At 37.3% G+C, this 14597-nt stretch overlaps 1 protein-coding gene across 1 annotated transcript in view; it reads right to left on the reverse strand.

Annotated features, from left to right (window-relative positions):
* The window catches only part of LOC122669588 (malignant T-cell-amplified sequence 1 homolog), a 32714-nt gene extending 28865 nt beyond the window's left edge, over positions 1–3849 (reverse strand). Inside the window, exons 1-5 of the mRNA XM_043866382.1 lie at positions 3774–3849; positions 2331–2412; positions 2145–2212; positions 1027–1124; positions 649–785 (exon numbers count right to left, since the gene is read on the reverse strand). Of these exons, the coding sequence (XP_043722317.1) occupies positions 649–785; positions 1027–1124; positions 2145–2212; positions 2331–2412; positions 3774–3784 (396 nt within the window). The 5' untranslated portion in view covers positions 3785–3849. The remainder of the gene's footprint in view (positions 1–648; positions 786–1026; positions 1125–2144; positions 2213–2330; positions 2413–3773) is intronic.
* Positions 3850–14597: the final 10748 nt, after the last annotated feature.

Below are 14597 nucleotides of genomic sequence, written 5' to 3' on the forward strand. Positions count from 1 at the left end.
GTGAGGTAATCAGCTCCCCACGATTTTCCTTTATTTATATTGGCCAAAGGCCTTAATCCTTTTCAGACTAGGAGACTAAGAGGCCCATAGCCGACCTTATTACAATTCACAGCCTCTCTCAAATTCGTGGAGGTGTGTAGACCCAAACTTATAATTTAAACAAATAATAGAAAGCGACTCAAGTCACTTAAATTGAACCACTTGGTCAAACCAATTTTGGACCGGTTAAATTTAAAACACTAAAACATGAAAATAAACTAAGTATAGGGGCTAATCCTATATGCAACCTATTTACCCCTACTTTAGGTCCATAAAGTGACCTATTACATTGAAAACCCATGGGACCAAAGGCCCAACATGTATATAACCTAGCCCTGGACTTGTTCTCATCAATATAAGCCTCTTTTGGTGATGTATCTGCATCAAGATTAACTGATATATGCGCAGCAGTTTAATCTATATGAGTTTTATATGGGAGAAGCTGCACATGGAGTCCCAACCTAGAAAATTGGTCTCAAATCTCTGGCAAATGTGTAATAACACACGTAATGGTAAGTCCTGTGGGATGTTATCAAATCAAAGAATGAAGATCATTCAGAGCGCATCACAGTTCAATAACATCAAATTTGAAAAAGGTGAACAGCATACCACAGGTGTTTCTTCCAGAACATCATCATCCAAAACCCCACCAGGAGATGTAAGGCCAGGACACATTATGTTTGCACCAGCAAGAACAAATTTAATTGCACCCCTATCCACTTGCAGCTTTTTCATTATAGTTGGATCTGTAAAACAGAGCATAAGAACAAACAGGCAGATACTAACCCTATTCCATTAGACAATTGTTTCATGCATATGGGATGATCATTTCATTTCCGGACATCTGCCTAAATTATAAAGGGAAAAGATGGAGTTTATTCATTACCAGAAACATAAGATCAACTTATCACTGCCTAAATATGGAAGATATCTGTCAGAGTAAAAAGACCACAGTTTCATTAAGTTAATAGCATAAAAGTACTTTACATTGATGAAGCAGCCGTAGTGTAGGCATGTATGGACCATCACGAACATTGAAAAACAAAGGCACATTGTTCACCACAACCAGATTCAGATGGTTTTGACTAGACAGAAAAATTAAAAATTAAAATAAGCAGGATTGTCAGAAACAACTAACAGGTAGAACGGAAAGCCAATAATGAATCAAATTCAAAGGGGATTAGCTCACAAGTCACAAATAGCAAAGGATGCCTTGCTTATGCAAAATATGGGTGACTGGGAAACATAAATAACACTTGAACAAAACTGAAACAAACCAACTCTCACGCACTTAAAGTTCCAAACTTCATAGTAGTCACCTGGCTGAAACTCCGTACAATAATATAGATCAAACCAACCACCATAAGCTTAATAATACTAATGCAGATCAACAAAAAAAAAGATCCATTTGAAAGAACATAATTTAAGAAATTTAATTGCAATCTGAATGCTTTCATTTCCATTTGATGCTAAATTATTTTTTATAACTCCAGATGATCATGTTCAATAAGGGGCAAACCCATTAAGAAATTTTACTTACGCAAAATATGGGTGACTAGGAAACATTTACACTTGAACAAAACAGAAACAAACCAACTCTCATGCACTTAAAGGTCCAAACTTCATAGTAGTCACCTGGCTGAAATTCCGTACAATAGTATAGATCAAACCAAGCACCATAAGCTTAATAATACTAATGCAGATCAAGAAAAAAGCATCCATTTGAAAGAACATAATTTAAGAAATTTAATTGCAATCTGAATGATTTCATTTCCATTTGGTACTAAATTATTTTTTATAACTCCGGATGATCATGTTCAATAAGGGGCAAACCCATTATGAATTTATTGCTATTTTTATTAACAGAAGTAATGACCATTCGTTATTTATTAAAAAAAGAGTGGTGGTGATCCATTTGAGATGATAACATTATGCAGTTATGTCTTCAGATGCTATGGAAAACAAAGACAAAATGACCACATTCCGTGTGCTTTCCAAATGCCACCTAATGGATTAGCAACTAAGATAATATCACACAACAAAATCGTAATTCAGTGCTTATGACTAGTAAAAAAAGGTAAGAATAAAGAAGAGTGTGAACAAACCATTTGACAACAATGAGGGGTGCTTTCTTAGGTAGCAAGTCATCTAACACTGGTTCCAGGCCTGGATACTGCCATGCAAGTGGGAGATAACTCAGATGCAATTGAAGTGAATTCATTAATGCTTCTACTGTTAGATGCAATAAAACTAAAGCAAGGGGAAAATTAAGAGGCAGTTTCAAACCACACCTCATCTGCAATACTTTGCCTGATCTTGCGCTGCACAGATGCTTTCACTTGATTTTGAGAGGATACATCCTCAGAGGAGAACCTGAAGACGTTGCAAAAGGTGTAATAATTAGACAGAGAAGATTGTTAGGAGCAAAATTAAAATTGGAAGGCGGAACCTCATTAAGTAAAGATTCTTAAAATGTTCAACAGTTGTGCTTTGTTACTGAATCAACAGGGTTATAACTATCATAACCCAAACTAAAATATGATTGAGCACCAAAAAAAGAATCAAAATATAATAAATTAATTGACAAACACTCACAATATATGAATTAAAATAAAGAATAACCAAATGGTATTGAGTCAAAACAATATTTTTAAGTGATTGCTTTATGATGATTTGGTCTTTTAGAGTTATTACCAGTTCTACACTTCTACTACAATATGTTTTAATTTTTTTAAGACAAAAACTCTTACGTTTTAGAAAATTTTGATAGGTGTCCTAGATATTTCCCTTTTTGTCCATTGCACCACTGAGCCCAAATTTGAATGCTATCAAAGTTCCAGGTGCCTATACCTGTTTGTTGTTTCCTCATAGCTACAGATCCTAAGAATAGATGCTTAGAGGACATAAACACACATATATGCGCACAAAGACAATAGGTGAACACACAAACTCTTTTCCTTCTTTTTTTTTGGGGGGGGGGGGTCAATCTTTTTCATTAATTTTATTGCCGCTGTTTGATTTTTGGGATCCTTGCCAACAGCAAGACCAAATAACAACCATAATTTATCCACTCCTCTACCATCCTTTATCTACCCCTATCCCTTACCCTCCCATCAATAGACCCTATTCTTCAGTTGCTAGAACCAAATCCATGACAACCGTATTCCACTACCTTAAGCCGTTTCAAACAATGAATCAACATTAACTTATCCTTATTTCTGAAAATTTAAATCCTTTACATTTGCAAACCCCTTTTCAATCAGCCTATCATCACTTTCCATTCCCCCCCCCCCCGGGAATGGGTTGGAAGAAACAATATTAATTGACAATTTAACAACCAAAAATTAAGAAATAAACGAAGTGATACCAGTACAATACCATCATTTGGCGCCTAGGTCAACAAACGAATATATGGGATTTCCCAATAACAATTTTAAGGTTATTAGCACTAAATACTTGTTCGGAAGTACAAAAAACAGAATCAATAAAACTAGCATGTCAACCATCTGCAGTTGAAATCTAATAAATATAGGGACCGATTCAACTGATTTCTTTTCACGGGTATATACATCAACCCTAGATCTGTGGGGAAGAGACGAAAAAGGATAACATACTAAATGCTAACTCAATAGGTCAATCTTTCCATTCGAGCTTAAAACCATTAGCATTGAGAGCCATTCAAACATACTGAATCACAAAAAGAAAAGAAAACGAAGATGGAGATAGAGACTCACTTCTTGAACATATTTCCAGGTACGGAGATAAAAAGAGCGATAAACGCCAAGTCCAACGTCCACGGGAACTGACGAACTTGGAAGGAAAGTGAAGCAAAATGCTAAATGAACGCAGTTACGCAGGATTGATTCCCCTTGCGTTTTGTTCCTGGTAGTTGTTGTTTCTCAGAGGTTCAGGGGGCACAGATTCTAAAGGCGTGCAAGAGAGAACCGAACGCAGTTACGTAGCGCCGAGTGGCGCAGTGGGCAGTGGGGAATCAGCGAATTGATAACTCAGAAAATGTTCGTTGCCTATTACGAGATACGAGTCTACGAACACTCCGGAGCGGAAACAGCGCGAAACGCCTTAGCCCGAATGAGCTATCCGTACGTGAAGCGTATGGGATGATACGTATCGTCACGAAACCGTCACTCTTCATGTATGAGGAGGTGATCCGCGCTCTTGATCGCCGATTCCTTTCAGTGCTGACTCTGGATCTACTTGGAGGAGCTAAATCGCGCTCACTGTAGGAAGAGGAGGATAATCGACTTTTAGGACCGTGGAATGGCAGATATACACAACACACGCCACATTCACACATCCGATGTAGGACTAAACCCATGCACCATTTCTTGTTTTGATGAAAGTATAATCACACAAATCACACACCAATCCCAAAAGGTTAACCGACTTTTAGGACCGTGGAATGGCGGATATATACAACACACACCACACTCACACACCTGATGTAGGACTAAACCCACATACCCCTTCTTTTTTTGATGAATCCACTTACTTGAAAGATTCAATTGCAAACCGCTTACTTGAACCTTGTTTGCAATGATAGTTAATCATCAAATTATTTGACAAACATTTCAAACGTTTGGCAAAAAGATTCTTTTTACAGCCCTTTCTAGGTTAGGTGATCCATTTAATTTTGCTATGTTGCACGGTGATAAGATAATATTAACATTGGTAATATGTTAAATCCCAAATCAAATTTAATTTTTATATGTTCTCTACCAATTTTCTATATATCGTCATTTTATTTTTTTAATTGTTTTTCAATTATTTTGTTATTTATTATATTTTTAAAGCTTTATTTCATCACATGATAAAATTCATTTTTTGACAAACTTATGAGTAAAGAACCTTTAATGCTATTTGTTTACCAAATTTAGATCTCATTTGATCTAACATATATAACGCCTTCCTAATTAGGTTATGTAAGAAACCATTTCATATAAATTATTATACATGAATATAGATTAATCTTCATTTTAATTATTGGTTCATCTAAGAAAGACTTGGTGTCAATAGAACAATAATACTATAAGGGATAGATTTATCTTGACTTAATGGCTAACAACTTAATTCACTATGTAGTTGTTAAAAGAAACTGCGGGGTTGAGTCATGTAACCTGTCACTCAATACTACAGATAACCCCCTTACAATGCAATCCAGGTTGTGTGAATAAGCATCTAAGATGAAACAGCCTTGCATTAGTTGTCGCACTCACTCACTGGACAATGTTGAGACATACTCGGGTTGTGCTTAACCAATAAAGATAGGAGGCTGAAAATACTTTCCAATTACGGTAAAAAACCAAGAAGCAAAGACAGAGAGAATTGATGAGCACATTTATGTGTGAAATCTTAGGGCATAAAGCATACATTTTACCACATTGGACAGAGTTACTTCGGTGTTTTCTTGTGTTTTTTAGGTTTTAGGTGAATTTTTATGAAAACGGAGCAAAAGATGCTAAGAATAGCTGGAAGCGCCCAGGAATCGAGAAAATCAAGTTTGGATTGAGCACTGAAAGAATCACGCCAATCAATCAAATTTGAATGTGATTACAATGGGCCCCTTAGTATAATTTTGAGGTGTTAATAGTATGGATACGTAGCCCGTCGAGTCAGCTTCGTAACTGTTCAAACGGCACTTGATTCCGAGTTGAAACGAAGAAGTTACGGCTGTTTCCGTGGATAGGGGTTTATTTGTAATTATTAATAATCGGCTGGGGATAAAGTAAAGCAAAAGTTTGGATTCTAAGGGCCTTAGCATAATTATCAGAAGTTATCTTTCTGTCAGCCGAAAGGTTCTATTTGAAAGGTTCTGGAGCAATCCAACTTCAACTTGAGATATCTTGGGCTCCAGAACTCCAAATTGGACGAAATTTGGGTCTATTTGGGTGATTTTTCGTAAGAAATACAACAGTGAGGCCCATATAACCATCCCATGGTCCATGTTTTTTGAAGGACAGATTTGACATTTCATTAATGGTGAGTGAAATCCTAGTCATCACCCTTGCTCTCTCTCTCTCCTCCAACTCTCCAATGACACTTTTGGGATTTGACTATGGATAGATTTAATTTGAAAAATATTCTCTCATCTATGGAAGGTTGAAAAGTCAAAGATGTCTTGATCTCATTGCTTGGAGAAGACACCTACAAAGAAAAAGAAGCACAAGTTAGAATTAGAAAGTTACTTTTTAATAAATAAAAGATTTATGTATCTAGGATTCTTTTCTCTCCCTCTTTCTATTTTTTTTTCTTTGTTTTTGGGATTCAAGGCAATGTAAAGGAAGAAAGAGAAGAGAATATTCTCTTTTCTTAGGGAATATTTCTCCTACCACTTCCCTTTTCTCTCCTCCCTTCCCCCTATAAATACCCCTTGCTCTTTGGGTTGTTATAACAAGTTAGTTCTAGTTCAGTTTTTAAGTTAGTTTTAGTTTATTTTTAATTCAGTTTTTAGTTCAATTAATTAGTGAAATTTTTTTTTTATCTTTTTTTAGTTTTTGGCTTTCTAAGTTCTAGTTTGATTTCATGCTTTCAATTCCATGGTTGTAATGCTTTTGATTCATGATTTAATTTTATGTCTTCAATATGGTTGTAATAATTCTAGTTTAGTTTCAAACTTTTTAGTTTAAGTTCCTAAGTTGATGACAAAACTTGAAGATTTAGAAGAGGAAGTTATGCAAGATTTGTTAAAGTATCCAGGTTTTTACTCTCTAAACTCTTAAACTCATTCTCCGTCTCTTCTGTTTCATTCTCTCTTCTTCCATCTCAATCTTCTTCTTCTTCTCCCTCTATTTCTTTTATTTTTTTATGTGGTTGTGGTTAAATGGCTATATGTTAGGATGCCAATTTAATTCATATCAATTTAATTCGTTAGATGTTTGTGAGTTAAGATGTGTTAATTTGTTAGTTTAATTAGTTTAATTTAACACTTTAATTTGATTCACTTTACATTACTTTAAAGTGAGTAAAATAGGGTGGCGTATATCTCCTCGTGTTCGACCCGTAGCTACGATTGACCCGTACGCTTGTGGTATTATTTTAACTCAAACAAGTTTTTGGCACCGTTGCCGGGGAGATTATTGACCACTTTATTTTTCTGATTCTTAAGTAGTTCGAAGTGTTTTAGTTTCTTCTCCTCTCTTCTTTTTCTAAAAAAAAAAATAATAAGTTTTTGAAAACCTCATCTTGTCTCTTTTCTGTTTCAAAGACTTGTGTGTCCAATCTAAAGTCCTTCTTATGCTCAAACCCAACCTCTTTTGGTGTCCCTTATAGGATTAAGTTACCTATGATGCTGCATCTTGATTTGGTTGGGTGGAATGGCATATGACTTATCTTTGGAGGTGACCAACTTTGATAACAGGAAAGCGACATAGTGAGTGCCTTGGAAACAGAAACGTATAGTAGTCCTCCACTCTACATTAGAATCCAATTGGAGTCATCCGTAGGTAGCTCTTGAAGACTATGCGGGTTCCCTTGTTGTCAACCTATATGGCAACCTTACAGCTTTGGAATCATTGTTTCGATTTTTTTAGGGCAATGCACCACCTGTCTATTTATTCTCTCATGTTTTTAGTGAATTTTTTCTGGTCTTTTATTTTTCTTTAATTTTTCTAAGGGAGACCTCAATTTGGGATAGGTGGTTAGTTTAGATTAATGGGAGATACATTTCCACCTATGACTTTGGGGGAAAGATGAAACTATGCTAAGGCAACCATGACTTTGAGGGAAATGTTTAAACAGGCTAGAGCTGCCAAAAGTAGTGAGTTACAGAACCACTTTGCACCACCCCAGTACAATTTTGTTCTCCAACCCAACTATGGGCTTTCAAAAAATTTTGATTGGTCAAATCCCCAAGCTATCCATGTTATGGAAGGATGCCCTAATCTTTATGGGGGTAGCTTTGGTGATGAGAATATGAGTCCTCTATTTCAGTACAATTCTTTTGGCACTTACAACCACGAGTGGAGTGATCATCCCGATTTCTCGTGGGATCAATGAAATAACCAAGCTTGATCACCCCATTTCCAATGTCGTGGTCAGTTTGATCCTCCAATGCCCAACCCTCCAATGCATTCCACAAGAATGAATGAGCTAGAAAGGACTATGGATAGAATGGAGAAGCAACTCTCTCAACTGATCACCATGTTACAGGAGGAGGAAATGGATACATTACCTAGTCAGCCTGAACCTAGTCTATGTTACCAGATTCTTGTTCCGAAAGAACCACCCCATCCCCAGTTTAATGATGTTGAAAGTCCACCACCCGAGTTTGAGTTTTAGAGTCAACCCCAACATGATGATTTTCATGATGATTTATTTATTGAGATTGAGTCTCCTAAATATGTTAGTGAAGCGGAGTTTGATGAGCTACCTAGGGACGTCCAACTTTTGCCTAAAATTTTTGATCTTAGTGAGCCTAGTGTTTTCATTGATTTAGAATCAGATTTTTATAATAGCATAGAAACCCTGAAAATTCGATCTTCCCCTCTCTCTTTGGACAACCCAAATGATTATCATTTTAAGGATTCAATTGTCCCACATGTTGATTTGTGCAAACCTCCTAGGTTTAATGATTTTATTGAGGAGGACAATGTTAGTCATGATGCTTTTGAAGCATTTTATCGCGATCCTTATTTGGAAAACCAAGTTATGCAAAGGGCGGATAGTTGTATTGATAGGATTGATTTGAGTAAACCTCCCATTTTTTATTATTATTTTGATGAGGTTACTGACATTCATGATCTTTTTTATGCTTATTGCGATCTGTTTTTGATTGGTTTTTCTAAACATGACATGTGTTCTATATTGCAAACGGGAGAGAAGGGGAGGATTTATGGCATAAGTTTTAATGCCTTCATTTTCCACTGTCCCATGAGGACAGGTTTTACTATTGAATATTTCTCAGTTGTGCTTAACTTCTATATTGTTTATCGCTTTACTAAAATTCATGGTCGAGTGTTTTCTGGTTCTGAAGCTCTTTCTACATTTGTCGGCCATGGATTGAGATTTTTTTTTATGCCCCAAGTACTTGTTGTAGAGCTCATGACTCTTCATGATCCTCTTTTTGATTATATTTGGTGAGCCCCATCATCTCCTCCCTTGTCCTTATTATTTCTTTTATGTATGCATTGAGGACACTGCATAACTTAAGTGTGGGGGGTGTATAAGCTTGCTTATTTGGTAAATTTTGATTGTGGCGGTAGTTTGGTGTTGTGCATACGTATCTTTAATTGCAAAGCGAGAGAAAGAGGGAATTATGTACCCTAGCATGCAAAATAATAAAGAAATCCCTTTTCAAAGACGGTAATTGGTTTGTATTCGGTGAGAGGAATTGAATTGGAAAATATGAGCTTTATTTCATTTGATGGCTAGATTCCTTTAAGTGTTTTATGGACCCCTTGATCTTTTGGCTAGTAGTTGAGACCAATTTGTTTGTTGCAAGGCAAGACATGAAAGTAAAAAAAAAAGGTGAAAAAAAAAGAAAAAAAAAAAAGAAACAAAAAAGAAAAGTGAAATTCCTTGGGACTAGACAGGGCACTGTGTTTCAGGAAGCAGAGTGACTTATTTGAAATTCCTTGGAAGGAAACTCAAAAAAACTCTTACATCAATGCCTCAATGTCTTTATGGATATATGCAAAAAGCGAAGCTACCAAGTATTTGGGTGTTTGGTGTATGTTCCACCATGTCATTCAGAGAACAGTAGTGGAGTAGAAATAGAGTTTGCTGTTCTGAAAGAAAAGCTTTTGCCTTAATGCCTGAAAAGAAAGTGTGTTAAAAAATACTCAAAGCCTAAGTCTTTGGTCCCATTGATATTTTGAGTGGTTTACCTGAAGGTGAGTAGTGTTCAGAAAATATAAGGAGATCCCTTGACCTTGATGCTGCTTGTTACTTGAATTGATGTGGGGTAATAAAATTCAAGTGAGGGGGAACCTTTGGCTCCTCGATCTTTTTTTTTTTTTTTGTGAATGGCTCCTTGATCTTTAGTTTAGCACTTTTTGGGATTATGTGCACTGTCCTACTTATACCATGATTAAAATTTGCAGCATTCATTTACGATTGAATGTTGGGTGTATATTCACTGCAAACACCCATGAGACTAAACTCGTCCACTAGGGGTAACCTAGGGGTTTAAAGGCTTGTTGCACATGCTAAGTGCAATCGTGATTCCTACGAAAGTGAGTTAGGATTTTTTGCATTCTAGATTAGTTTTCCTTTTGCTTTACTTGAGGACAAGTAACGTTCAAGTGTGGGGGAATCTGATGAGCACATTTATGTGTGAATTCTTAGGGAATAAAGCATACATTTTACCACATTGGACAGAGTTACTTCGGTGCTTTCTTGTGTTTTTCAGGTTTTAGGTGAATTCTTGTGACAATGGAGCAAAAGATGTTAAGAATAGTCGGAAACGCCCAGGAGTCGAAAAAATCAAGTTTGGATTGAGCACTGAAAGAATCATGCCAATCAATCAAATTTGAATGTGATTACAGTGGGCCCCTTAGCATAATTTTAGGTGTTAATAGTATGGATGCGTAGCCCATCGAATCAGCTTTGCAACGGTTTAAACGGCACTTGATTCCGAGTTGAAACGAAGAAGTTACGGCCGTTTCCGTGGACATGGGTTTATTTATAATTATTGACAGCGGTTGGGGATAAAGTAAAGTGGAAGTTCAGATTCCAGGGGCCTTAGCACAATTATCAGAAGTAATCTTTCTATGGACCGAAAGATTCCATTTCGAAGGCTCTGGAGCAGTCCAACTTCAACTTGAGATATCTTGGGCTCCCGAACTCCAAATTGGACGAAATTTAGATCTATTTGGGGTGATTTTTCGTAAGGAAAACAACAGTGAGGCCCATATAAGCATCCCATGCTCCACGTTTTTTGAAAGACAGATTTGACATTTCATTAATTGTGAGTGGAATCCTAGTCATCACCCTTGCTCTCTCTCTCTCCTCCAACTTTCCAAGGGCATTTTTGGGATTTGACTATGTATAGATTTAATTTGAAAAATATTCTCTCATCTATGGAAGGTTGAAAAGTTAAAGATGCCTTGATCTCATTGCTTGGAGAAGACATCTACAAAGAAAAGGAAGCACAAGTTAGAATTAGAAAGTTACTTTTCAATAAATAGAAGGTTTATGTATCTAGGATTCTTTTCTCTCCCTCTTTCTATTTTTTTTTCCTTTTTTTCTTGGGATTCAAGGCAATGTAAAGGAGGAAGGAGAAGAGAATATTCTCTTTTCTTATGGAATATTTCTCCTACCACTTCCCTCTTCTCTCTTCTCCCTTCCCCCTATAAATACCCCTTGCCCTTTGGGTTGTAACAAGTTAGTTCTTGTTCAGTTTTTAAGTTAGTTTTAGTTTAGTTTTAATTCAGTTTTTAGTTCAATTAATTAGTGAAATTTCTTTTTCTCTTTTTCTAGTTTTTGCCTTTCTAAGTTATAGTTTGATTTCATGCTTTCAATTCCATGGTTGTAATGCTTTTGATTTATGCTTTAATTTTATGTCTTCAATATGGTTGTAATAATTCTAGTTTAGTTTCAAGCTTTCTAGTCTAAGTTCCTAAGTTGATGACAAGACTTGGAGATTTAGAAGAGGAAGCCATACAAGGTTTGTTAAAGTATCCAGGTTTTTACTCTCTAAACTCTTAAACTCATTCTCCGTCTGTTCTATCTCATTATCTCTTCTTCCATCTTATTCTTCTTCTTCTTCTCCCTCTATTTCTTTTATTTTTTTTTATGTGGTTGTGGTTAGATGGATATGTGTTAGGACACCAATTTAATTCATACCATTTTAATTCGTTAGATGCTTGTGAGTTAGGATGTGTTAATTTGTTAGTTTAATTAGTTTAATTTAACACTTTAATTTGGTTCACTTTGCATTACTTTAAAGTGAATAAAATAGGGTGGCATATATCTCCTCGTGTTCGACCCGTAGCTACGATTGACCCGTACGCTTGCAATATTATTTTAACTCAAACAAGAATATGACAGAGTATGTGAGTGAGAGAGGGGTGTAGGATCCATAGAAATTATTCAAGTGTCCAAAACAACTTCTATTTATATAGGAGAGACACCCCTTGGAGACATCTATCCAAAAGGCTCAAGTGATGTGTCTCTCGAACTGAGAATTCAAAAAAAATAAAATAAAAAAATTGCCCATGTTCAGTACATTATGGATGACGTGAAACACAAAATTGCAGACGTTAAAGACGCATCAAACGATTATCTATCTGACTTTTAGACAATACAGCTAACATCGAAAAAAGCTTATCAAACATCGGCAAAAGCTTTTTAGATCTAAGTTCGAGCAACAGCATAATGGAAGACACAGACATCAGTGCCTCATCTCGGCTTGGCTCGGTTCAACCCCTGCATATTGAAAATAAACTCTAAAACCCTAGAGATAAGAAAGCATAGTGAGCCCTTTTTTTATGGAACCTTACCCTCTTGTAGTTCTCAATTTTAATAAATAAATCTTATTACTCTTTTCCAAAACAAATGTGAGACTAAGATTTTCCACTTCTTTACTTTGCTAGAAGTAACATCAAAAAAATCTAAAGTTCAACACCTGTAAAAGATAAAGCAAAGTAAAGGCTTTTAAAATAAATTTTCTAATACTATTTTCTTTTAAATTTAACACAACAAGGTTTCTTGGGGCAAACTAGACATATGGAACCCAAGACCCTATATCTCAAGTTGTATGAACATGTGACAACTTTTTTAAGGCAATGTTTTCAACACCCATGCGAAAAAAAAAATTATTGCATTTTTTTTCGTTGATACATGTCAAATCCCTTTTTTTTGGCTAAACGTTCTCTGTGTCGGGGGCGTAAGCTGCACCCAGACACATGGGGTGGGCAAAATGACCACTCTACCCCCCTTAATGGCAGCCCATGTGTTTGGGCGTAGGCTACATTTTCAATAATTAATGTTACTCAAATAGATTGATTTTTCAAACAAAATCTGAAGCATTATATTGATATGCTTATAAAAGTTAAATTGAACTAAAGGTTAACTTATCAATAGGTGAGCATACTAACAACATTTTGATTGAATTTGATTACTAGCCAAACTACAATTATTGGTTTCTACCACCTAATGTGTTGATGATCAATGAGTGTTCTCCCTGTATGGTTGTCAGTGAACTGGATATTAACAATAGCATATTCAACCCAATTATATTCTAACTTAACTATAGGTGTGGGTACCATGGTCCTCTGAAGCGGGGGTCTTCGCCTTGCGGACAGGTCCAAAGGGATTCAGAGGTCCCTTGGCGACAAGGGGTAGGTTGATTTATGGTTGAGATTCATTATTAAAACAGAGGTTTGGGATCATGCTTCATATGTCAAAATTACTGAAGTCACCACATAGGATTCGGGCCTAGAACCCAATGGTGGTAGCCCCTTCCAGAGTGAGTGGAAAGGGCTACCTGATTCCATATGGTTTGGTCAGAGAATCTGAGTAAGTGGTTAGATTACAAGAGTGGAAGGTATTAGTACCCTGTCTCCCCAAGTTAAACCGATCTGATAAACCCAAATTCACACCAACCAATCAGAGGCCGCCATGTCCTGACCCAAGGAGGTGGACCATGACAGGACCAACGAATGACCACACTCCGCGAGCGCCTATCCACATGACCACACTTCACGGCCAGTCACGTAGTCCTGACGGACTCAAACACCAGGGACCTTATCTACCACGTAGAAGGGTCTATCCACTAAGGACATCAACCCTACCGGGACACTACCTCCCAGAGGAAGACAGCCAACCAAAGAAGAACCCTGCTACCCAGGGACTCTATCAACTATGAAGGCTACTCTACATCAACTGGGACTCTCTACACCGCCACACTCCATTATAAAAGGAAAGGTACTCAACCCCATCAAGGGACATCTTAACTCATCTTGAATACTATTATTCATCTATTTGCTCAGGAGATCTGACTTTGGCAACGGAGAGTCCTAGGCCGGAACCACACCGGTTCTCCTTTGTCATCCCCTGGTCCTTTTGTAGGTTATGGCACTCGAAGGACCGCCTGACAATTTCTTAACGCAATAGATTAGCGCTATCTGTGGGAACGACACTAGCCATCATACCTACTAGCTCAGTTTCACACTCATCCAATGGCACCACGGGGTAAGAAGACTGCTCTCTCCACCAATAATGTCCCAAGGAACGGATCACCCCCTCTAGAGAGCTCTCGTCGCAGAGCCAATGACTATGACCATGTCTCTTTGGAGAGGGAGATCCCAGACGATGATCAAGTTGTGGTAGTCTAACACAACAATGAAGTAGTGGTGGAGGTAATACCTGACCCCAATGCACCAGCACCAAGGACAGAGCCTGTACTTCGATAGGAGCCAAACCCTAGGAGATCATCCCCCAGGGGTGAAAGGTCGGAGAGACTTGCAAGGCGAGCAACCCCCACTCCCCAACAGGGGGAGCCTTCTCAGCATCCCCGGAGGACAAGGGACCTTCCAGTATGGTCAGATCGTGGAAGGACACCAACACCCAGAATGAGGGTACCTAGCCCAGAAAGATCC

The sequence above is a fragment of the Telopea speciosissima genome, chromosome 7, assembly GCF_018873765.1.
Source record: "Telopea speciosissima isolate NSW1024214 ecotype Mountain lineage chromosome 7, Tspe_v1, whole genome shotgun sequence".
Taxonomy (NCBI): domain Eukaryota; kingdom Viridiplantae; phylum Streptophyta; class Magnoliopsida; order Proteales; family Proteaceae; genus Telopea; species Telopea speciosissima.